The sequence below is a fragment of the Schistocerca piceifrons genome, chromosome 5 (genome assembly GCF_021461385.2).
Source record: "Schistocerca piceifrons isolate TAMUIC-IGC-003096 chromosome 5, iqSchPice1.1, whole genome shotgun sequence".
NCBI classification, from domain to species: Eukaryota; Metazoa; Arthropoda; class Insecta; order Orthoptera; family Acrididae; genus Schistocerca; species Schistocerca piceifrons.
Window position 1 is genome coordinate 315,224,473 of NC_060142.1, and position 25,944 is coordinate 315,250,416.

At 38.1% G+C, this 25,944-nt stretch overlaps 1 protein-coding gene across 1 annotated transcript in view; it reads left to right on the top strand.

The window, feature by feature from the left end:
• The window catches only part of LOC124798965, a 99,769-nt gene extending 74,396 nt beyond the window's left edge, over positions 1-25,373 (top strand). The window contains exons 6-7 of the mRNA XM_047262500.1: positions 25,071-25,175; positions 25,290-25,373. Of these exons, the coding sequence (XP_047118456.1) occupies positions 25,071-25,175; positions 25,290-25,373 (189 nt within the window). The remainder of the gene's footprint in view (positions 1-25,070; positions 25,176-25,289) is intronic.
• The last annotated feature ends 571 nt before the right edge of the window (positions 25,374-25,944 follow it).

Genomic DNA, 25,944 nt, shown 5'->3' on the forward strand with positions numbered 1-25,944 from the left:
TTGAATATTTAGTTCACACATGACAAATAATTGTGTTGAGAATAATTTCTTTATGTTCGTGTGAAATTTCCAAGATTATTATGAAAAGTGTACTTGGTATTAGCATTATCACATGCAGTTTGCTGTACTCCGCGTCATGTATCGCGGGCTCATTACCAGTGCAGGATCATTGAGCAGCGAGTGTCTAGGCTGCAAGCTAAAAACGAAATTCGAAAAGTCTTTGTTTTAATACTATGGTGCGCAGAGGATGTATGTGTAATTATTAGAACGTGGACATTTTGGTTGAACCCTGTCTTTTCCTGAGTTCCTAGTTGCAAATAAACTTGTACTGTCGCGTTTCATTACTAATTAAACTCGAAACTGTTAATTTTACAGCACCTAAAACGGCTCATTTCGAAGTTATTGCTTATTTTTGTTTATTTTTGCTTTAAAATCATAGAAGTTACCTGTACCTTAATGAGACATAAAATACATGTATTTCCAGAAGATTACAATTGCGTACAAGAATCGAAGATAAGAGAACTGAAGGCGATATATATAAAAACCTGTAGCACGTAGAATCCTGACCAGCTGCCTGTCTCTACAAAGAATAGGCTTTGAACTGACCTCACATGAAAAAAAAAAATAGATATTGACAGGGGAAAGTTAAAACTGCCTAGTAAAAAAAAAAAAAAAAAGAAAATCCTCGCCTCTCTCTTTTGTTATTCACTAACTCTCACTGTAGGAAAGCGAGGCAAATGTTTGCTATCCAACCGCCAAACTAACGTAATACGTAGCGTATCAATGAACGTAGGAAGTGTCATTGTTCAAAATCTATTCTAGTTCCAGTGCGCGAAAATAGTTCAACGGAAGAAAAGAGCTAGTTCCAAGTTTTCTGATGTAAGGCTGTGCTGCCAAAGTTACCGTACAATACGACAGAAGTAAAAAATAATTTTCTACCAAGCATGCAACAAAGCGATCAGTTGTTAATTTTTTATGCGTTTTACTTTTTCCTGTCAGTTCAGTATTGCGAATTTCTTCTCATATCTTTCGACACCAGAGCATTTGTGAAGCAGATTATTTTGTAAATTTTATGTAAAATTGTAGTAAGAATCACCGGGACTCAATTGAACACTTCTATTATAATTCCTACACTGCTGAGTTCAGTTTTGATAGTGTAAAGGAAAGGTAAGTAATCTGAAAATGTCGTACCTATAGGACAAAGCATGATTTTTATAAAAAATGGCACGCATTTTATTTTTTTAAAGTTTTGTGTTGTAACAAAAATCTTTTTTCAATACAGGATAGTTGGAAAGCTTAAACTGCTAAACTGTGATGTATGTTTTTTATTTTATTTTGCTAAAATTAGGTACCGTTGACCCTCAGAAATACCAAGTATATTTTATACACACTTCTATATAGCATCTCCTTTCTTACATTAGGTTTCCAGTGATAAAGAACCCTACTTAACATAAAGATGGAGCGTTACATGTGGCAAATGTTCAGGTATATCAAAACTGAAACAAACGCCTTTAATAAAGACATCTGGTGAATCCACCAAAAACAACCGATTCTCTAGTGATATGTTTATTTATTTATTTTATTTATTTATGTGTTGTGCTATTTGGACAGCAAATGCCCCTTTTTGAAAAACTGGAAAGTCCTGTTTCCAAAGGTTTTCTTTATAAGTACTGTCATCAGTCTGTTCCTGCAGAGTCAGCGTTGCGTAAAAAATTATGTGGATTCAACTTACATTGACGCATTGCACAGAATCCGAGAAGATATTATGGAGTCTTAAATATGGTTTTCTGCTGATAAAACTACTGACAGTCTTGGCAGGTACATTGCAAATCTGATTGTTTGCAAGATGCACCTTCCAGGGGTTATTTCATTTGTTCAAAACAACTCCCAAAAACTAACTAAGAAACGATTGCACACTTTGTCAACAATGGGCTCATGAAGGTGCTATACCTAATGTGATCATTTATTTATTTGTTTTTGCAAGAGCGGAACGCCTGCAGAATTTAGGAAAAAACTTATTTTACTATTTATAATTTATCCAAAAAACGTAGTAATTATATATGATTTGAATTAATCAACATTAAATTGCAGTTGCAGAGGCATTTGTTTAATATTTGTCGGCGGAGGAAACCAGTTTCAAAATGTCGGGTCCAGTTTTCAAGTTGAATTGGAGCTTAACACATAATTTGCTGATGTTAGTCTTGGTAATCAAACTGACTTTCAAATCTGCCACATTTAAATGTGTTCTGTCACTTACCCACATCTTATTCGTTACAGTAAAAACTCTTTCAACAGGTGCGTTACTTCCAGGCAAGCATAAAATGTATTGAATTATTGTACGAAATTCCGCACAGTCCAGATTGTTCTCACGGACATGTGTGAACAACTTCACCAGATGGTCTTCAGTAGCAACATTTTTAGCGTTCCAGCTTGGTATTTTTTCATCTGTGACGCAGTTCGAAACAAGCTAAAACTCATTGAACACGTTCGTATGTTGGTCGCTGCTAAGAAATCTTTGTGTAATCAGCAAGTCTGTCACATTCTGTATTTCTTTTTCCCATGTAGGTACTTTTGTCAAACTTGCCCAATCAAGCACTTTTAAGTTTCCACTAAACTGACACCACAGAACCAAGTATTCTTTACTAGTCTTATAAAATTCAGCCGCCGCAACTTCTACGCTATGAACAACAGCGTCATTTTCTTGTAATTTTGTTATATGATTACGGGCGGTGTGGAGAAGAAAAAGCGAAATATCTCTACGTGTCATATCTCGGAGACATTATGCTTCAATTTTTAACACCGTCTGATGGAAACTCACTGCCTGTGCATGCGAAAACTATAATCAAATATAATATTTTCGAAAAATGTTTTTAAAATATTTGAGCTTTTATCGATACACCGAAAATACCTTTTTAAGGGCTGGCATATTTTTAAAATTCCTTCAAGCTCCGGCTTTAACGGGAGCTACCTTGTTTTGCGGTAGCCCATCAGTCTCTGCTGCTCTGTGTCATTGGAATCATAGAACTCTTTGAGAACTTCCACCCGAACGCTGTAGCTGTAAAAAAATTAGTAAATTTCCACAACGATACATCCGAAGTTCCTAAGGAGACAATCTGAAGCTGTTTTGATCGCGTTGTGAAGTATATGCGCTCGACATCGAATCCCAATGAGTCGCCTGCCGAGTGATAGGTTCAATTTTGCGTAAACATCGTTACTCCCTTTTTGTCTCCTGCAAAATTGCAGTTAGTATTGTCTCCACAAAGTGGCACAATTTTCTTACTTAAATCATTGTACGATAAAATACGCTTGAAATAATCGACAACAGTATCCGATGTTTCAGCAGGGTGCTCTTGAAACTCTAAAATCTTGATTTTCACACCTTCATAAAGCAAAAAATATCGAATCAAAACAGGAATAATTTTACTGAGCCATGATCTGAAGCATCCGTTAATAAAGAAATGCAGTGGGCTTCACAAAGATGCTCTATCAGTTCATCCAGCACAGCACATTTACTACAATAACCTGGACTTTTGTACCCGCACATCTATTTTTTTTCTCAAAACATGTTTGGATTAAATTAGAGGCACAGTCATTTGAGCGAAAGCTGTGGTTTTCTTGAATCGTGTGATACGCCCATGCAGCTTCCGCTGCAGCTATATCCAAATCCTTCAATGTCCGCATATCGGTTCTATCGAAAAAAGGGGGGGGGGGGGGGGGGGCAAGAAAGCATTTGACGGGATGAAAGCAACACCTTGATCGAAAAGGCTGTATTTTTCCGATTTTAAATGTTTCTAGATATCGCTAGCACCATCATGAGCAACACTTAAATCAGTACGATACTTTTCACACGTAACATGAGATGCATCACTCCTTTGTTTTATATATGTATACTTATTTTGCAAAGAACAGTAATGTTAAAGTCATACTTGCGTTTAGGCATTTACGAACACGAAACGTTGAATGAGCTTTTTGATTGTGCACGCGCTCCCTAACATTCCAATACAAGCTAAAACTAAACATTACAGGGTTGACATAAAGTCCGGGAACACTTTCAATTATTTACTGCACAAGAACCAAACATTGTACAGATATAATACATGTGTCAATTTGAAGAGTAACCCAGATTTTTTTTTTTTCATGTATACCGCCACAGCGTAGTTTGGTAGTTTTCCGATAGTCAGCGATAGTCGCAAACATGGCGAGTTCAGGTGCGGAGCGAGCTTTGTATGTTGGAGTTCGACAAAAGCACCAGATCTGACACCGTGTGACTTTTTTCTGTGGGAACACATTAAAGATTTGGTGTACGTGCAGCCTCTACCACGCGATGTAGCAGAGCTCCGGGAGAGAATGCGGGAAGCGACTGCCACAGTCAACGATGCCATACTGGGACGGGTATGGCAAGAATTCGATTACCATATTGACATCTGCCATGTCACTCATGGTTCGCATATCGAATGTTTGTAAAAAAAACTTCCAGTGTTTCTCTTCAAAATGCAATATGAATGACATCTGTACAATGTTTAGTTCTTGTGCAATAAGTAATTGAAAGTGTTCCCCGGCTTAATGTATACCCTGTATTTACGGACCTGGCTGAGTTGAGCGTCACATCTGTCTCGCTCGCGCATGTTACTCGCTCTCGCTTCTCACGCCACGCCGCTCGCGCCGCCGCCGTTAACAACGCCTTTCGAATGTAATGGATATAAACGGGTAGGGGGAACGTCTAATCAATTATCATTTGGTCTGTTTGCACAAGTGGGATATTTTTGCTCTGGCTGGGAACATAGGACATGTAATGTCTCTTGCAGCGGTCTCTCCGCGATATTTTCAGAAATTTTATAAATTATATAACTCAGTACATATCTCTAAATATCTCTTCTTATCTTACCGATTATCAATACAAAGTAATTTCAAACCCAATTATTCCTTGGAGCGTCCATTTACTCCATGGAATAGCTTCTCTGCTATCTATGTTTTCTCTTATGAAAAGAATGGGGACTTCTTGCCGATTAGTCGTGAAAGGAGGATGTATATGTATGTATTGTTGGGCTAGTCGCCATCTTGATGAGATTCTGTATGAGAAGGAATTTAATACATGAACTAAACTAAAGTAAGTGTGTTCGCGTATTATTTAACTGTTTATTATTGACAGTGTCTGCTTACTACGCTGTGTTGCAGGGGATCAGTGGGGAACGTCTGATTTACACTGCCGTTTTGTATGCTCAAGATATCCAGTTACTTCAAATAAATAGGCTAACACGGTCTTACCAGCAGATCTCCGGTCTTCCCCATGTGATCACCGAAAGTTAATAATTATTACAAATGTTTCCAGGAGATCGACTGACAATTTTCGTCGCACCGAGACTTCGAAATTGCTTCACTGTCTTATGGAATTTAAGTTAAGCTCAATTTAATCAGGATAGAACAGTATTGAACTGTGTGAATGTGATAAGCCTGCTTTGTCAATGAAAATTCCCTTAATATACGCATGTTTTTACTATCCTGATCAGTGAAGCTAAATCAGGCCGGTGTGAGAGAGGTTTTTAAATTTTTGATTCCACAAAAAAATATTAAAGACAGACAGCCTGAAAACGGGACTGTCCCGCCCAAAGCGGGATGTATGGTCACGTTAGCTATACCCAAATGAGGTGGACGAAAACAAGGTGCTTCTGGCCTTCACAGATGCCGCTGCATATGCGGTTGCAGCTTTTAAAATGCATAAAGTATTCTACCCCTAGATGCCGTATGTAATTTTTGTAGCACATTATATCAATCGTATAGCAGAGCAAGAATAGCTAGAATTCCAGAGTGAAACTTTCACTCCGCAGCGGAGTGTGCGCTGATATGAAATTTCCTGGCAGTTTGTAGAGCATTTGCCCGCGAACGGCGAAGGTCCCAAATTCGACTTTCTGACTGGCACACAGTTTTAAAATCTGCCAGGATGTTTCAAAGCTAGAATTCCCTAAGGGAAATAAATTAATCTTCACGGTAAAGTAAGTTTTTGTTAAAGAACTATCAAGGGTAGAAGCATTCAAAGGACAATCTCCAATTGCCACCTGAACCTGTTATTACTCGATGGGACACGTGGTTAGGAGCAGCGGAATATTATAGTAAGAATCTTCCAGCATTCCAGAAGGTAACTGAAAATCTACCGGAGGATGCCGGCCTTTCTAACTTCAGCGAAACAGTTACTCAAAGATCCCTCAATCCAAGGGACTTGGCTTATATTAGAGCCAACTACACATCTGCGCCAAGAATTATCCCCGAGTTAGTTAGACTGCTCAGGGAGGCATATTTACAAGAATTTTTCTTTACTAGAAGAAGTTGAAAAGAAAATTTACGGGCAAAAATTCAGAAAGTTTTGCAGAAGAACACCGGCCTAAAGGACTTGCGCGCTGCAGCACACATACACACTTGGCGGAAAATCCAGTTCCCCTGATCGCAGCTTCAAAATGGTTCAAATGGCTCTGAGCACTGTGGGACTTAACATCTGAGGTCATCAGTCCCCTAGAACTTAGAACTACTTAAACCTAACTAACCTAAGGACATCACACACATCCATGCCCGAGGCAGGATTTGAACCTGCAACCGCAGCAGCAGCGCGGTTCCGGACTGAAGCGCCTAGAACGGTTTGGTCACAGCGGCCAGCTGATCGCAGCATTCCTGTCCAACATGTGGCGAGAGTGAAGTATGCCCCTGTCACATCAGTTGATGTAGAACATTCTTTTTCGACATATAAATTAACACTGACTGACAAGTGTCATAGTTTTTCTCTGAAAAATCTAGAGAAGGTTTCAGTTGTTTACTGTGAAGCTGAATGGTTTGAATATTTGAAACTACTGGTTTATCGCGCATTTATTTAATTAGATATTACACGTATTTCAATATATGGTTTAAGCGTCTTGCATTTTTATCTTGGAAAACCTAAAAAGATTGGTATCAGTTTGAACATTACAGTCGTGTACTGTTTGCTATGTTATCCAACTGCGTGTATTTTCATTTTCCTTGTTTTGAATGAATAACAGTGTGCTCATGTGCAACTAGTTTTTTATATTGTTTAGTTTCCTTCAAAAAAAATGGCTCTAAGCACTATGGGACTCAACTGCTGAGGTCATTAGTCCCCTAGACTTAGAACTAGTTAAACCTAACTAACCTAAGGACATCACACACATCCATGCCCGAGGCAGGATTCGAACCTGCGACCGTAGCGGTCTTGCGGTTCCAGACTGCAGCGCCTTTATCCGCACAACCACTTCGGCCGGCTTTCCCTGCATAATACTTTTTAGGGTCTATTATAGGTATTATGTAGCCTAAATGAGGTACTGAAAAAGCCTATTTTAGGCGCATGTAGTGCATTTTACGACCTAAAAATCGCCCGTCTAGTAATAATCAACGATTATTACCCCAGTAACGCCAAAGAAACGTAATTAACCAGCAGATACATAGTGACAGAACCACTGCATGGATGCCACAACAATAAGACATAACTTTATTGGTGCCTGTTCAGCTGAAATAGGCCTCCTGTAAAAATAAAACAAACTTAGCAGCGTACTTGGAATTATAATAACACAGCATCCAGAATACTTTTATTATTTTTTGTAATCAGTTGATGCTGGATCAAAAAATAAATATACTACGCAGCAGGCCCAGAAGAATACAGATGATGGCTGTCGTACAGCAGTTATGCAATGGGCACCAGATAAAAGAGGTTTTCAAGCTCAAATGTGGCGCTTATTTGCAGTAGTCATGAAATTGACTAAATGGTGGCTGTTGTACAAAAATTATTCAATGAGCGCCACCCACTCTAAGATCGCACAGGATGGCAATAGTTCCAATGACGACAACCAACAACTACTGACAAGCACAACCAGCGGGCACACAATACAAATGACCCTGAAGTGGTTTCTTTAGTATAAATAAATTGATTGATTTCCCAGATTATAAGTATCATAAAGACTCAAACAAACGGATCCACTCCGAAGGTGATAAAAAATTGGAAGTTCAATTACTCTCAATTGTTGTAATGCCGATTACTTTTTTCTTATCTTTATTGGCTTTAGTAGAACGAATAAAACTGAGCTTCACGCCAATAAGTGATTTTTAGTTAACTGTGCGCTTGGTGATGAGTGACGATGCACATAGTAACGTTCATACAAAAGAAATCATTTCGTAAAATGTTAATCGGACTTGGAATTAAAATGCATATTTGGGTTTTTAATAACAACATAAATAACAATAGAACGCTTATGGCGCTCTGTCGTTGCGCCACCAAGCAAGTTTCTTCCAACTTAATTTAAACTGCCAGAACTTAATTGAATTATGAATAATTAAAACAAGAGGACTGAGAGGTTTGTCGTTTTATAAACTGGAAACAAGTCTGAAATGTAATGATCCAATTATTACTGGCAAAATGATGCACTGAGTACACTTACATCCATATAGTGCTGATGCCATAACAAGAATAGCCTAATTGGCACATCAGTCTTAGAGATATTAATTTTTTCAAGACTTTGCTTTTTCATAAGTACAAACAAAAGAAATAGTTTTTTTCCGCCCGCTCAATGGAACTCGTATAATCTAGCAAACTTAACTGACATAATATTAGGAATATGAATGCATGGTGTTTCGATGGTCTGTGAATCCACAACCATCAGATCAGACACATATTTACGTTCGACCTCTAGATGGAAACTAAAATTAGCGAACACGGGGAGCATGGGCGAGGACTGTTGATAAGTGGTGGAGCTCGGTCGGTATGTGGGTCGGCCGAGATAGTCCGCGCATTTTGCGATTAACACTGTATCCGGGTGGCGCAGTGATCGCCCAAGTGCCTAGCAAGCAGGATATCCCGGATTCGAGTTCCGGTACGACATCTATTTTCACTCGCTGCCGCTGATTCCGCATAAAGTCAAGATGCAGTTGTTATCATCAGTATCTTTCCTTTCCTATCTTCTCCCCCCCCCCCTTCCCCTCCCCGCCACCTCCACCTTCAATTTAACGCCACTTCGGCGACTTGCGTGTCGATGGGGATGAAATGATGATGATTGGGACAACACAACACCCAGTCCCTGAGCGGAGAAAATCTCCGACCCAGCCGGGAATCGAACCCAGGCCCTTTGGATTAGCATTCCGTCACGCTGACCACTCAGCTACCGGGGGCGGACCGTAATATTAGGAATGTTATATAGCAAACCAAACGCAGGAATATCAATTGACATTGTTACTGTTATCATGTCCCTTTAGGATTATTCAGTCAGGTACAGCAGTTACCCTTGCATCTGCAATAAAAGATATGCTATACCCCTTTCAGCAAGTGAAAAGAAATACATCATTAAGCTACTTTAAATTACTGATTACTGCCTGACAGGTTCTAACCGTTATTTGAAGTTTTAAGGCGTAATTTTTGGAAGCATTCTTGTCATTCAACTGTTTTATTACATACGTAGCGATTTCAAGTTTATGAAAATGAGAGCACTTAACGACGTGGGAACCGAGAGGGTCACTTTTTCGTTCCCTAGACAGGCAAGCATTTCTGAAACGGATTCTAACCCGGGATATCCTTCTTAATGAGTCCATGCACAGACGTAGCCGATCGGCTGTTAGTTTCGTTTTATTATCGCTTATTCTTTACGTTCCGATTTTGTTCACATATAATCTTTCTTTCCTTATGAGCTACGAATTGTTAACAAATTTTAAAATTCCGAAAGATCTGGCGATAGAAATATAATTTCAGTTTTGTTGTTTTCGTCATACAGGTACCGTAATTAACTTTGTTGCTGACATTTGGGTCCTGGAATGAGAATGAAGTTAAAGTTTTATGCTTTTCCAGTCTTGCAGCATGTCACACAACATGTCTTCGCGTTTCTATACGTATATCAAGAGCAGTTTTCCCTCCCGAAGAAATATTTGTTTCACTTTCACACACCATACATACGCAAAATATAGCCCTTTTTCATACGTTGTAGGCAATACTGCAATTTACCTTTATTTTCCCACGACTTTTGTAGTTTTAAGTGTACTTTACTCTTTTCCGAGCTCCAGGTGCACTGATTTCCACATTTAACTATCACGAAAACAAACTGTTTCAAACCTTTGTTCACTAACTGTAGGGACAGAAACACACCACGCGCAACTAACAACGAACTGAGAAATCAAACTCAGGACAGTCTACACCAAAAGACACATCTCACTACCTTCGTTACCCTATAATGCTTTGACATCTCAGCCTTTGAAGGGTGTCAGTCATTGGTACCCACGTTTTTCGCATAGTTTTAGCTACGAAAATACAGATACCATGTGAGCAGCTTTATTTTTTGGAACGAATAACAAATGCGCAACTGTAGACTTAATTTGACAGCTTAGAAACATTATAAGAAAATAAATGACATTTTATTTCTAGTTTGGGCTATTAGGTGTCGTTATCTTATGGTATAAGAATCTGTTTAGCTTCTCGCAGTCAGGCATACGGTGGGTTACCGTTACCCAGGCAAGTATTATAACCGTATAAAAAGGGGTTTTAAGTAATGTCCATGCGATGGATAAACTTAAAGCAACTTGACGCTTCACGTGAGTTGAATGAGAGAAGTCTCTGGGGTGAGGAATGCACCTAAGAGAGGGTCAAAACTTGATTAATATGGAAGAAAGAAAGAGTTTATCAAGTGATGTTTAAAAATTCGCCAAAAATTACTTTGAAGAGATAGAAATGAGTATGAAAAAAAAAACAAGAGCTTTGCTCTGTTATTTGCTTTTCAGCAGTAGGTTTTTCTGTAGAAAGCCGGAAATCTCATGCAAAAACAATAGATGTAACAACACTGCACGACTGTAACGTTTGTTAAAGCATGTAACTGCGATTTCACGTTCTTGTGTGTGGCGCTTTTTTATGTAACGCAAAAAAAATAGGGCCTACTCACGTCAAAAATGGCCCGAGAGATTTTGCCTACGGTATTTTGAAACTTTCTATTGAAATTTATTTTCTTATTGTATGCATGTTTGGAATAGTGTTATCAGAGTCATTGTTGGTATTATAGTTCCACATTGATGATAAAACTGCCGTTATTGAGCAAGTAGCCTGACGCGAGTGTGCGTTCTTCTATTATTGTGCATGACCCAGTACGAGTGAGCGTTTGTTTGCTGCAGTAAGATACAGTCTAAAGAAGATCGCGTAAAAAATATATTCATTTTTAAGTAAGTAAACGGAATTATGCTCGAATATTTTTGTGCATAATTTATTCTTCCCTTAGTCGTAAGGAAGGTGATAAGCGGTATCTGTTTACCTGATATAAAATGCCTGAAAATTATTGCAGAAAACTTCGCGACAGTGGTGACCATGAATCGGCGAGATGTTTCACTGAGTTCGAACATGATAAGATTGAAGACAGTGAATATGATATTTATTCAGATAGTCATCAATGGAAACAGTCACTGTGAATTGTGCAAGGCTTACGGAAGAAAGTAACTTTCGTATGGTGTGTCACTGCCAAGCAAAATGGCTCGACGAAACTTGGACATACGTACAACTGCTACAATATTGCACAGAACGTAAATGAAAGACGCGACGAGACGAACAGAAACGCCGTCAAGCTGCCGCCTTTTCCCTACTATATTTAGTCAGTATGAGTCAACCCGCACGTATTAACGATAATGTATATATGAGTACCCTACCAACTCCTTACCAACGTTATGGCATAGGAACACGCTGCAAAGCATGCGTTGTGAGCCTTTCGCTAAGCATTATCGAATTCTAGTTGCCTTGACAAATTAAATTCGCTTGCCAAGGTCCCCAAATCTGCGAGATGACGTTGAGGCATAGTCGATCGGAGACAATTTTTAACACGAGCCAGAGTGCGTAAGTATCTTTCTGCTCCAGATCAGTCACTGGAAGAGTACCAAAAGTGCGAAAGCTGCACATACATTCGGAAATAAACTTGAAACTTTAAGCTCATGCGTCTTATCAATAGATCTAATGGTTCCAAAGCAATGTCTTCAGAGTTTGAAGTATGACTTGTTTAAAATATTTAATCTCATCTTATAAATCTGTTGTGACATCATTATGATAGTCAATGATAACGTCCATGCCTCAATGATAATCTGTCATCTTTTAGTATTTCGATAAAGATCTAATAAATGTTTCATCTGAAACCTTCACTGTTTCATACCGGGTTTGCGAGTCACACAAGATGCCAATAATGACAAAAAACATTTATGTTGAATAAATCTTCTTAATTCATGTCTGTAACTTCATTTCTGATTTCATCTTTAAATGATTTCATCTTCGTCGCCTGAAGTTCCAGATCATATTAAATGCACTGTCAGCAACTTTCGACTCAGAGAGCATAGTGTCCCAACTTTTGCGAAAATATTTTAAATCAGTTAATGAGTTCTGTTTTTCTTACCTCAACATCAGTGTTAGTATTTAGACTTGTAGTAATTTGCTTCTGTAGTCAATTGGTAACAAAAGCTTTAGCCGAATTAATGCCATGATTCCACATAATCCCAAGTACCCCATGCCATAGAATGTGTTTCAGCTGACAAATTTAACTGACTGAAAGTTTCAACAGCAATGACAATCTTACCCGGGTGAGGTGCAATTGGTCTTAACAGTTTCAACCTGAGCACTCTGACGGGTATTACACGTGGAATATAACAAAATTCCAACACACTATTTAGAATTTCTCGTCAGTATGTAAGTTTGTGAATCACCTCGAATAAAGTATCTCTACTTTATTCGAGGTGATTCAACAACCTTACATACTGATGAGAAATTCTAACAGATCTGTTTCCTGACAGCTCTTAGCTGCATGATCCCCACGTAAGTTAATGCTATGACTGGAGATGGAGACAATTTTGCAATAGGACTCCACTCATATTACTTCCATTAACTCATTCGCTCGCATAATTTACTAATAAGAATTGAGTGCTTTGCAAGTGCTGATTGAATTAAGTAGCTACTGTATACAATGGCAACTCCTGTTAGTTTTATTTATTTTTATGACAATCCACAAATTCCAAAAACCGTTCGTTTATTTCATATTTATCAATTTCCAAGTTGAAGAAAGTATAATGCAAATGAATGTTGTGTGTTTAACATGCTTTGAATCAGGAGTTTCACCTACAATAATAGAAAAATAGTTTGTATTCTCTCTCTTTTTCAAGATGGCTCTACATACATAAAGGGCACAACTAGAAATCAATTCATTCTATCATTACACGGATAATTCACTTGTAAATTCCAGCTTCATGGTCATCTCTGATCTTGCTAATCTGTTTTGCAAGAATTGGAATATAGTGACTCAAGAGCTCTAATGTTCCAAGCAAATTTGGATCTCCCATATTCTGAGGTGAACCTCTGAAGGCCAAGTGTCTTTGACCAAGAAATATCACAACAAATAACCATATTAGTATATGTTACCAAACACAAGTTTCGTTTTCAATCTGCTACCCGATTCTTTGGAATATAATATCTGAGCATTTTTACAGAATCTCATAGTTTCGCCATTTTCAGTAACATTCCTTATGAAGATTGCAAAATTAATGTTCTGGGATCCAGTCATTTATTTATTTTGCTTTTGATATTGATGCCCTGATTTTGAAGAGAAGTATGATTGAACTGTCTCATATTGAGTAGAAAAAAGATGACAAAGACAACAAAATAATGCTTGTTGACTTTCACTGTAATTAGTTAGTCATGCGGCACACATTCAGTGTTTGGAAGTTTACAATGAAGTAGAGCTGTAGAAAATTAAAGATAATTAACTTCTGCCAGAAATTTTTTTGGGTGGTTCACCTAAAAAAAGAAGATCTTAATAAATCACCTAAATCTTAAGAAGACACATTATAAAAAGAAGAAAACTGTCGTATAATAAATGTTTAGAATTATATTACAAATTAATACCGTATGCATAAACTTAAGATCTTCAGTACCATAAGTAAAGTTTTTAATTCACCTTATTCTTTCTGAGTGCATTGCAATGACATTCTCATGTTGTCGAAAGTGAACGATCATCTGTTATTAGCCAACAAGACTGTATACTTTGAAAATCTGCACCCCATATCAGTTGATGGGATGTGAGTGCCCTTGAAGTAAGGAATATCATTTAACTGTTAAAACCTTCTCATTCCTATCCCTGGAGTAGTGTTTACCTCTGTCATATATTTGACACAAAATTTTGTACCTGACATCTTAGTCCAGGAGTTTTATTCAGTTTGGATCCAGTATCTGTAGCATTAGCAGTTTCGCCATGAGTGTTGGAAAATATTTTATTTCAATATATTTTAAATAATTTTTATTAATAAGTTTTTAGCACTGGGAGATGTAATTTCCTAAACTATTACAGTAATGAGTCAACTGGCAAAAATTATCTAACGTAAGAAGACAATTTCACCAACAATTATCAAATGACTCTCCTAAACCAAAGAAAATGCATTTAAAATTAGAAAATGTAAAAATGCAAGAAAATCTCTATTGAGAGGGCATATTTGAAACAGAGTGCCCTGAAGGAGTTTATGTTGGAGAATTGCCTGATATCACTCAATAAAATATGGTAAAAGAGTAACGTCAGGGCATTACTTGTAAAATATCAGTATGAATAATGTTTTATCATTCACACCTATGAACTCAGTAACTGAGCACTCAAATATGTAGCTTATCTTATTTATTTTAATTCCTGAGATTATGAGACCACAGTTAGCACAGAGGGGAGCAAGATGACCACCCCTGCTTGAGGAATGGTGCAATGAGAAGATAGAAGATTTTTTACACACACATACACTCACAAACAGTTCACAATTTATACTGATCACTTGCTGTGGTGGAAGTGATGCACATAAGTAACAACATTTTGTGAGAATGTTACTAAAGAGATGTAACACGCAGATCATTGAGTAATAGCTAGTGCAGCGCCTCATGTTGATAAACTCTCCTGATAAAAAAGTTTGTCATCCCAGTGCACATTCGCAGATGAAGCATTAAGCCTTTACAGATGGTGCAATGACTGAGTCATGTGATTAACCATATGAGCACTGCCTCTCTCTGAGCATACGGAACTAGCAATCAGTGATTGAGTCATGTGATCAACCATACGAGCACTGCTTCTGTGTGAGCATAAAAAGTAGTTATCAGTGAGACATTTATGTTTCGAGTGGACATTGTACTTAAACATGTGTAAACGTAAGGAGTGTAGCAAAAAGTGGGCAATCGTGTTTGGCTGTGCACATGGCCACACAATGTGTGAAGTTGCTGGATTTCTGGGTGTTTCACAACAGACTGTTGCAGTGTGTCTACAAGTAGTGGTGTAACACACGTGACCACAAAGCACGTCGTCATCAGAACTGTGGTCAGAAAAAATCCTACTCAGAGCGACCAGAGATGCATTTCACATCTTATGAATCAAAATCTTTTCCAAACTCGATAGAAATTGCTGTAGATACTAAATGAAGGTCCATCTCAACTTATTAGTGATAGAACACTATGACGGGAACTGCATGCAATGAGAGTTTGAAGTCAGTCACCTCATATGAGGCCATTGCTCACAAAGGCATGTAAAGCTGTGTGTCCTCAGTGGGCTAGAAATCATTCAAAATGGACAGTGGCTGACTGGTGGAATGTAATACGGTCTGATGAATCGTGTTTTTGCCTATATTCAAATGATGCATGTCATCGAGTGGAGAGGAAGTATTTCATCCTGAATGTGAGCAAGGTCAGGTTCAAGTTGGAGGTGGGTCTGTGATGTTTTTGGGGTATTTTTCTTGTCATGAATTGGGTCTGATCATGGAGGTGACCACTAACATGAACCAGCGTGTTTGTTTAAAACTTCTGAATGATCAGGTGTTGCCTTTCAATCAACATCTGTGTGATGAATATTCTATTGATACCCGTATTTTTTAAGATGACAACAGCATAGTTCATCGGACTGGAAGAATAAGTAAATGGTTTTTTGAACACTCCTCCACCCTTGAATGTTCTGAATCCCATAGGAAATCTGTGGGACATGTTGGAACAGTGAGTAAAGTGCCAACATCAGCATTTCCGCAAATTGTTGGGATTGCATGATCAAATCCTCAGTGAGGATGTGCAAAACCTTGTGGACTCACTTCTAACTGAACCCAGGTGGTCATCAAGTGCAGGGGTGGAATAACAGGGTATTGAATGATGCTTGAAATATTTTCTCTAGGGGTGACTATTTTTTTGCTTGGTGAGCTTCGATCACGTACCTTGTCAGCAGTTGCAAACAACACGAAGTCTTCCGAATTCTGTCGATGAGTTCAGGTAGGACTCACATGGGAATAAAAGAAGTGAGACAAGCTGTACAGCCTGTAAAACTTCCAACCATTTTGCAGAGTTTTAGCAATGTCGATCATCTGTTTTGGTAGAAAAGTCATGCAGAAGTAATGAGGTTTCATGAAGGCACTTTATAAAGATACTCCTGTTAAACTGTGGCAGGAACTTTTACTTGTAGTAATGAATATGATATTAAATTTAGCATATTGATAACCTAGTGTTAGATTGTAAAGATTGGTGACAGTGCAAAGTAGCACAATGCTTGTTTATTTCACCCAGCAATTTTCTTTTTGTTATCTTCTTGCTCATTCGTGTTGCCCACAGACATGAATTTGTATAGTGTCGAGTTACACTTTAAAGGTCAGATTTTCACCATTGTCCTTTGTACATAGATATTGTTAGGAAATATAAAAATATGTTCATTCACTTTGTGTGCCCTGGTTGACAATTGTCACCCAAGTGACTATTAGTGTTACCATTTCCATTTCTATTTTGATAGGTAAGTTAATTATTTTTCATTCTTAAGTGCCTATATTAATGGGTTTATACTAAGTATTGTATAATATGCTTGAAACCTATGTTGGTTTGCAGGCTGATGGACTTTATAAACAAAGCAATAAACCACTTGATGTAGTAATAAGAACGGTGGAACCATTGTGGACAGTAACAGAAACGTAAGCACCGATAATTGGTTTCTGATGTATTCTCTTACTGAAAGCCTTGAAGATAAGGTCGTTACCTACATGGGAAAACTTTACTGAAGTAAACACAATGTACCTGTGGAGTTTCTTACAAACAAACAAAGAACAGTAAAATCTTCAGCTTTCAAAAGGACAAGACCCTTGTGTGGTACTGTTGGGTGGTTGGTTGGTTGTGGGATTGAAGGGACCAGACTGCTGTGTGGTACTGTTCCTAAGAATAAAAAAGCTGTCCTTGTAGTTTCTACAATGCACAATGATGTTATCAATACAGGGAATGTGAAAAAGTCTGAGATCATAACATTTTACAACATGACAGAAGTTGGCATGGAGTTTGTTGACCATCTGTCTTAATGATGTGTCGAGAAATAAAAGGCACTGGCCTATTGTAATGTACTACAATCTATTAAACTTAGTTGTGATAAATTCATTTTGCATTTAAAAATTCAATAAAAAGGAAGATAAAGCACTGAACAGAATTACTTTCCTAACCAATCTGGCATGGGAACTTATAAAATGCCAAATAGAATGGAGATGTCAAGCACCAGAGGTTGCTAAGGAGATCAGGTGGCATGCAGACTTTCACTGCTTGGAGTGGAAGAGACTGTATACAGGCCACAAGAGAAAACAAATAGAAAAAGAGAAGTTGTTGGAAGTATAATAGGTCACAGAACAAATCAACCAGGAAGTGCTGTGTTAGATGCAATGTTTTGTTTGGACAGAATGGAATGAAATAATACGTGCATCAGAAAGTAATTTTGAAAAATTAATTTAATTGCTGTATTAGTGGGGTTCATATACATGTATTCCAGTGTGTGGTTCACAGAATACACTTATTATTCATTTTCAGTTCAATATAAGTTCACTTTTGTTTGTTTTCATTAAAACGTGTTATGTGTGGATATAATAATAAATATAGTGCATTCAGATGTGGAGTTGAGTAATTAATTGAATCCTAAATCATGATTCAATTTTTATCGTACGTTTTTCTTTGTCGTTAAAATAACATCTCTGTTTTACAATTTTTTGAAGTTGGGGGTTCTTGGTGAATTGAATCCAGTACCTTTACACCTGAAAGCCAACTTGCTAATGAATGAGCTCTTCAGGCTGACAAATTAATAAGCAATGACTCTTCAACATTTTATAGGATTTTCAACTTTTCATTAGGTATGAATTCCTTAGTGCTGCTCAGAAGTCTGTGATAGAATTCAGAAGCTTTTACATACATCAAATTACAATATTTTCATTAGATTGCAGTACATACATACAAATAATAACAGCATTCCTTCTTAACACATACATTCATCTACACTTTAAAATTCTTTTTCCATTAAGTAATCCTTTGGTTGTTTCTGGAATGTCCTTTTTCTCATACTGTCCTGTAGGCATTTAGGAAAATGCTTCACCAGTTGTACATCTGAATATCGAGGACCTTTTTCAGCAGCTCTCAGTCTGTATGGTGTATTCTCCACTGCCCCTTATTTCATGTGTCATACAAATGAACATCTACATTTTTCCCCATTAACATCAGAAAATATCAAGAACTGAAAAGGTTGCCAGCACTATGGGAGACCATCCCCTGCAAAATTCCACTTCCAGTGATGCCAGTGACAATTATCCTTTTTTTCCATATGCAACACCCAGCCATGTGTTAAGAAAAAGTAAACAAGCTGTACTGTTTGACTGCAATGGCAACAGAATGAAGAGGAATGGTGTGAGGAGACAGTAATGTGAAGTACTGGCAACTTCGTCTCATAGCTGTGGTAGAAATTATGTGTGGAAGGAACATTGTTATGTGAAAGTGTGCAATAGCTCTTCATTCATGGTCACTCACTGTCAGTCCCTGTATGACGAATCAATACACTGGTAAAAATACAGCTCTACCCACTGTTAGTTTGCATATGTTGTCAGTTGTTCCAATGACGATGGCTTCTGACATCCATCAACAAATATCGATCAGAGGTAGGGACTAAATTGTAGTTGCTAGAGAGTAAAAAGTGGTTTATCCTTACCATTTTTCACTGGTTTAACTTCAGCATGATTCTCATTAAATTAAAAGGCACCTTGAACATCAGTTGAAGAAATTATGTTTTGTGCCGTACCATTGGACACTGCAGTGACGTCATACCAATTAGGCGACAAATGGAAATTATTTACAATAATGCACTAGAGAAAATAAAATTATATGAAATGAGAAATTAATAAAAAATAAGTATTAGACAATCAAATAACAGATTTATCCTTATTCTTTTCCACTTTTGCAGCTTGAGCATCAGATGACTGATTTTGATGTTTTCTTTATGATTGTACTTTGAGGTAGGAACAAATTTGAGGCTGAATAAACTCACCTGATCTTTTTTCCTTTCTCCTCTCTCTCTCATTTTTTCTTTTCCCTTCACTGTCACTGACTTGTGTTTAGATTTCATAGTGTTAATATCAATAAAATTAAGCTTTCACCCTTGCACACCAAACTCACAACTGTCAAAAATTGGTAAACAAATAACTGGCAGTGCTGCAAACTCAGAGATCTCTAGACAAGGCAGAGGTGCAGTGCTATTGGTTCTTGGTCTTGCTATGTATGAAACTATAGCCCATACAATATTACTCATTCCGGTATTTCCTCTACTCTTGGTGCAGCTGACAGGTATGAGGTGTGTGCAAGGAACAGCAAGGGGAATCCTGGAGATGGCATAATTAAAATAATTCTTTACTTCAGAGTTGGCAGATGCTGTCTGCAATTGACATGTAATGTGTTAGGAAATAGTAATATGAAAAAATCTACCAGCTTTTTGGTGTTATTAACCAGTTTTGTGGTTGTTTATTGGTCCCAGCTATGCACATATATTTTTAAGTAGCTATTAACTGATAACTGGGACAGAATACAGGCAAAAATTCAGCTTGCTATATCAGTGATGACTAAATTTGCAGTTTCTAAATAAAGCATTTCTGTTGGTAAAATTTCTATTCATTTGAATAATTAGTTATTAAAAACAAAGTAAAGCAATCAGTGCTGGTTTAACAACTGTCTTAAGCAACAGTCGCATGGCATTAGAAGTGATACAGCATTATTGAGCTAATAATGTAATTTTAGTCATGTGGCATCCACATACTTACTTGTTGGACTAGCCAATTTAGATGGCTCACTTGAAGCACACATTCTCTAATTTGTTCATAGAACAGCGAACGTAAAAGTGAACTGCCATGTGCAACTGCATATTGATGGAGGTGTAACTATAACACACACACACACACACACACACACACACACACACACACACACACACCACCCATTACATCACGTCACATATTTCAGGTATGATTGCAGCATGTCCACATGCATTAAGGACCATCCAGTATCTGTCAACTATGCAGTTGGAGGAGCAAAACCACTTAATGAAAGAACTCCTTACTGTACTTGTGGCCAGCATGGGAGCACGTTGCAGAGCACCCATTGCCATGTGTGATGATCACATGCACTATTACAAATCATGTCCCATCTTTTTTAATGTCCAGGGGATCATCTTAAATCATGGTGACTTAGTTTGGTCCCATAGGACCTTAACACAAAAAAATCTTTCAGTTACATTGTGTAGATAGAGAGATGCTAAATGAAACGCATTTGGCTGGTAAGAGTCTTCAATGAATATTGAACCAGGATATTGCCAAACGATCATTCACAAAACCCAAAGAAATCCTGGGCTGTTAGTGGTGTCGAAGTAAGTGTCCAGACACCAACAGATGAGACACAGACTGAAATTGAGGACAACAGAGAGAAAGCACAAATGATTGACTCCATTTTCAAATGTTCCTTTTCAAAGGAAAACCCTGGAGGATTGGTCCACCATAATACTTGTACCACTGAAAACATGAGAAATAAGTGTTAGTGTCCGTGGTGTTGAGAAACTGCTGAAATTGTTAAAATTGAATGAAGTTGCAAAGGGTGATGGAATTCCTATGGACTTGCAGTTGAGTTAGCCTTCTTTTTTACTATAATCTGTCGTACATCCCTCCTACAAAAAACTGTGCCCAGTAGTGGGAAGAAAGCATGGGTCACACCCCTTTAAAAGAAGGGTAGTGGAAGTGATCCGCTAGACTACTGTCTAGTATCCTTGTTATCAATTTGTTGTAGAATCTTAAAACATATTCTGAGCTCAAACATAATGAGGTATCTTCAACAGAATGACCTCTTCCATGCCAGCCAGCAATTCGGAAAGCCTTGGATCAAGGCAGTCAGGTAGATTAATTTCTGAAATGCAGTTGACTGAATACCACATCTATACTTTATGTCAAAAGTAAAATTGTATGGTGTATCAAGCAATATTTGTGACTGGGCTGAGAATTTTTTGATAAGATGGATGCAGCAAATTATCTGGATGGAGAATCATCAGCAGATGTAGAAGTAACTTTGAATATACCCTAGCAAACTGTGTTGGAACCCATGCTGCCCACATTGTATATTAATAGTAGCTGAAGACATTTTGCAGATGCTGCAGTTATCTACAAGTACTGTCTGAAAGAAGCTGCATAAATATTTCTGTCAGATGTTGATAAGATTTCAAAGTACTGCAATGATTGGCAAATAGCTTTAAATGTTCAGAAATGTAAAATTGTGCACTTCATAAAATGAAAAAAAGTGTAGCGTCCTATGAATGCAACATCAAAGAGTGACTACTGGAATTGGTTAACCTAGGTACAAATAGCTGGGTGTAACATTTTGTAAGGATATAAATGGAATGATCACAATGGCTCAGTCCTGGGCAGGGCTGGAAGCTATACTTTGGTTTACTGGTGTAATATGGAGAAAATGCCATCGATCAACAAAAGAGATTGCTTACAAAATTTTCACATGTTTCATCCTAGAATATAGCTTAAGTGGGTGGGATATGTACCAAATAGGACTGATGGGGGATATTGAATGTATACAGAGAAGGCCAGCCCCCTCCGCTTCCAGCTCTCAGGGAAAGAAAAAATACAGTGTGGTCAGGTATTTTTCTTTCAATAAATGAATAAAAAGTCTGTATTAAGCAAGATTTTAGCAGTGTTCAAACTGGAACTTTTTATGGCGACTTACAAGCTGACATCCCTCTCCAGAAATATCAAAAGTTCTTCATACTACCTCCCCACCCACAGACCATCTTGAAAGGGAGAGTATCACAGAGATGCTAAAATATGCTGAGCTGGTAGATTGCTGAAGATAGATGTAAACTATCTCGAGAAAGCCTACTTACAAAGTTCCAAGAACAGGTGTCAAATAGTCTAGGAATATATTACAACACATTGAGGATGACATTGCACTAATTACAGCATGCATGGCAGCATTTAAACTAGCATGCTTCCCATGCTCCATAAGTGAATGGAATGAGAAAATTCCTAATAATTGGTACAATGGAATGTAATCCCCTGCCACACACTTCGCAGTAGTTTGCAGAGTATAGAAGTATAGGAAGTATAGTTAGATGTGTACTATACTGTAGCAGTTATTCCTATGTGTGGTCGAAGTTTCATTGATCTATGTTACCAGGCAGTGACACATAATCTGAAAGTTACTTTTGTCCTTATGTTCTGCACAGCAGTGTATATATTCTGATAAGCCCAAGATGGCAGGCGTTGGTTATGCGTGCTATTGCCTTGCTATGTATACAGTGAAAAATCTTCATTTTCGCAAATACTACCACAAGTATGTGTACATTGCAAAAGTAACAATTTTTATGTGGTGGTGCAGTTAAAATGAAAGCTAAAATATAAAATAAAACTATTTATTTAATATGGTAAAGGGGTATTCATGTATTTGGCATATTTAGATATTAGACGGTCTAAAAACTGTAATAACACAGGTGACAGCCAGGGCTCAGTGCCATCTCCATGGCATTAATTCCAGCCATCCAAAGCATTTTGATACCTTTGGTAGTGACCCAGTTTTCCAGGCATGTTCATGAAGTGTCTACATTCCTCATCATCTTCTGCAGTAGCAAGGAAGTTTGATGACACTGCAAATAGGCAGCAGTACTTGTCTTCTGCATATACAAGCTCGCTTTGGGCATTTATATACCCCCAGGCTAGCTGAGGAGGTCATCAGCACTGAAAAGCCATGCACAATGCCCACCCTGTGTAGTCTTCATTGTGGGTTCAACAATGTTCTCCTAAAGCTGCACTGCAAACCAACAACTGCTGCATGATGGCCTCACCATCAATGACAGCATTCTGCCACTGCCACCATGAGACTGCATGCCGGGGTTCATACTCTCGCCTCAAGGTCCGAGCATGAAGTGAGGTCCTGCCAGGTCTGCATCATGGGGGTCAGACACTGCCAACCAGTGCTCTAAAGTCTTTGGTCCAGTGTTTGTCAACCTGGGCAAAACTGGCATCTTGCACTGGAGTACACCACTGGGCTACCAAACTGCAGTCACCTGATGCCGTGTCACTATCACGCTACCCTGACCAAGTAGCAGCCAACTGCTGGCATTGCTATCAACTGCCTCTTCAGGAAATGCTTATAGTAGAGTGTCTTACCTGGGTCCAAGGTTCAACATCCATCACCTGCCATTTGCCTGCTGCAGACTGGCTACATGTTTGGTTATGATTGAGAATAAGCAGAGAGCCAATTGCCCAATCCATCTATCTCAATACCTGTTACACAAGGGAAACCTCTACTTACCAAATTTTTTTGTTAGTGAAATTAGCCCAACTTTCCCAACAAGAAAATTTAGGAAGGTATCCACTGCAGATAGAGGGCTTTAGTGGGATTGGCATCCGTTACCTTGAAGGCTGTCAAAAATTGTCATAGACATTTTTTGTATGAGTCCTAGTCTTCTGCAGTTTCATCGTAGGTAGGGGAAGGTGGCAGGTAAGCTGATAAGTGTTGAGGTTGTGCTAATAGGTTGGTCTGTTTAGCGTGCCCATGTGCTCCTACTGCTGCATTTCTAAATGCCTCTGGCTTTCCAGTTGCTGTTGGTGCCTTAAATTCTGAAGCACTACATCCAGCAATGTGCCTGTCAGCATCATCATTTTATTGAAAATGATGAATGATCAGCTGCACTTGTCATCACTTGTAGTAACTACACATGCAAACAAGTGTGCATATAATATCAAAGTCAGTTTAATGAGAACATAATTTAGAAGTTCAGTACAAAGTCCAGGCACAATGCCAGGTCGAGTCCAATTAAGTACCAAGAGTCCTGAGACCGGAGTCAAATGTGTGTGGGAACAAATCATAACAGAAGGAGAGTAAGTGCTCTCCACTCCAGGTTAATATCATGTAGGCTATAGTCAGTTTCTCGAGGTCGCACTGTCCATTGGCTGTGCATTCAACCTCAGTATGATGCTGCCTTTGACGTTTGATCATACTGCCATGTGGTGGCCAGACATGAGCCACTAGTGCAGGTGAAATGTGTTGTAACATAATGAACCAGCATTTTGTGACCTATTATGGTAATTGCCAATGAGGTACCAATGTCATGGGAGTGGTAACAGAGGGTTACCACAGGACTATAGTTGTAAACCCTCTCTGCCTCATGCATCGTACATCCAGAAGTTGACAGAGTCCAGAAATTTCTTATACTGAGATTTCCTAAATAAGCTCCACATCAATAGAAACTGTGAGGAAACCTCATGAACACGCTGATTCCCCAGTTCAAAACATTAAAGCCCTAATAAGTCAGCAATGCTGAACATATTATCTCATGTAATCTGTAAGAAGAGGTTATCAATCTCTAATGAAAGAAATATTATTACTTGTAAATTTATAAATGTTTAAAATAACTGTAAGCTGCACTTCAGATGTAACACTAAACAAAATTCCAAAATTCGTACCTGACTACACCGTTTTCAATAAAATTAAAAAAAAAAAAAGAATCTGGTGGCAGCTGCATTAAAATAACAATCAATGCACCAACATTAATAAGAATCTTATTTTCTCAGAATCACTCTAGACAAATTCTGGAATAGCTTTCTCAATAATGAAATTGTTGATTTCTTCCACTATCCATGTTAAAATTCCATTGTTGCTCATTTCCCAAGAAAATTTTATAAAATTAAAAGAAATTATTATTATTGCGGGTTTATTGAGGTAATTGCAACTGCTGATGACATCTTGTGTGCAGACAGTCGCTGACCAGATGCAGGTGTGGAGTTCAGCGCAGTTCTTCCTTGCAGCCGTGGGCCAGCTCTTCCTGTACTGCTGGTGTGGCCAGCAGATCTCACATTTGGCAAGTACATTCACTACCTCATCTGCTTACTGTGTTATGGCTTTTCTAAACAGCATGCCTTCTGTATGACCAACTGGCTGATTGTTGTATGAATGATGAGGGCTTATATTTCAGTACTGTCAAGGAATTTTCCATGGTGAGCGGGCTGCAATGCAGTCCACAAAGACATATAATGATGAGGAACTGCCCCATGGATAGTAGTTCCAGTTTTTAAAGCCAACATTAATGCCTGGCACATCAGTATGTTAACATGCTCCTTCAGTATTGTTATCCATGTCTGGGGTAGAGGTTACTACAATCTATCAGCAACATTGTTAGGTTTTTTGCACATGATTGTGGAGTAAATTTATGTTATTTAACAGTAACGGCGTTATTCTATGCTGTTTATAAAAGACTGTTATGTCTCAGTGTTAAATAATAAACCTGACTAACATAAAATGCTGTGTACTATGATATGTGAGCTGTGCAATTTTTATGAAAGTGTTGCGAAGCAAGTTGTTCAAAGCTAGACATCTCATCACATGCATAAAAGTTCATGTAAATATGTATAATCCTTCTTTTGCAAGCTTGTGAAAAGTTATATACCACTGTGACTGTAACATCTTATTTAGACCATATATGTTTCACTTTGTTTTATAGCATCTATTCCTGTTTTTCTTCTACGCAAGTGTGTTTGACACGTAAAGTGAATATCTTCACTTTATGAACAATGCTTTATTGTTAGCTGCATTAGTATTACTATAATAATTATTATTATTATTGAGAAAAG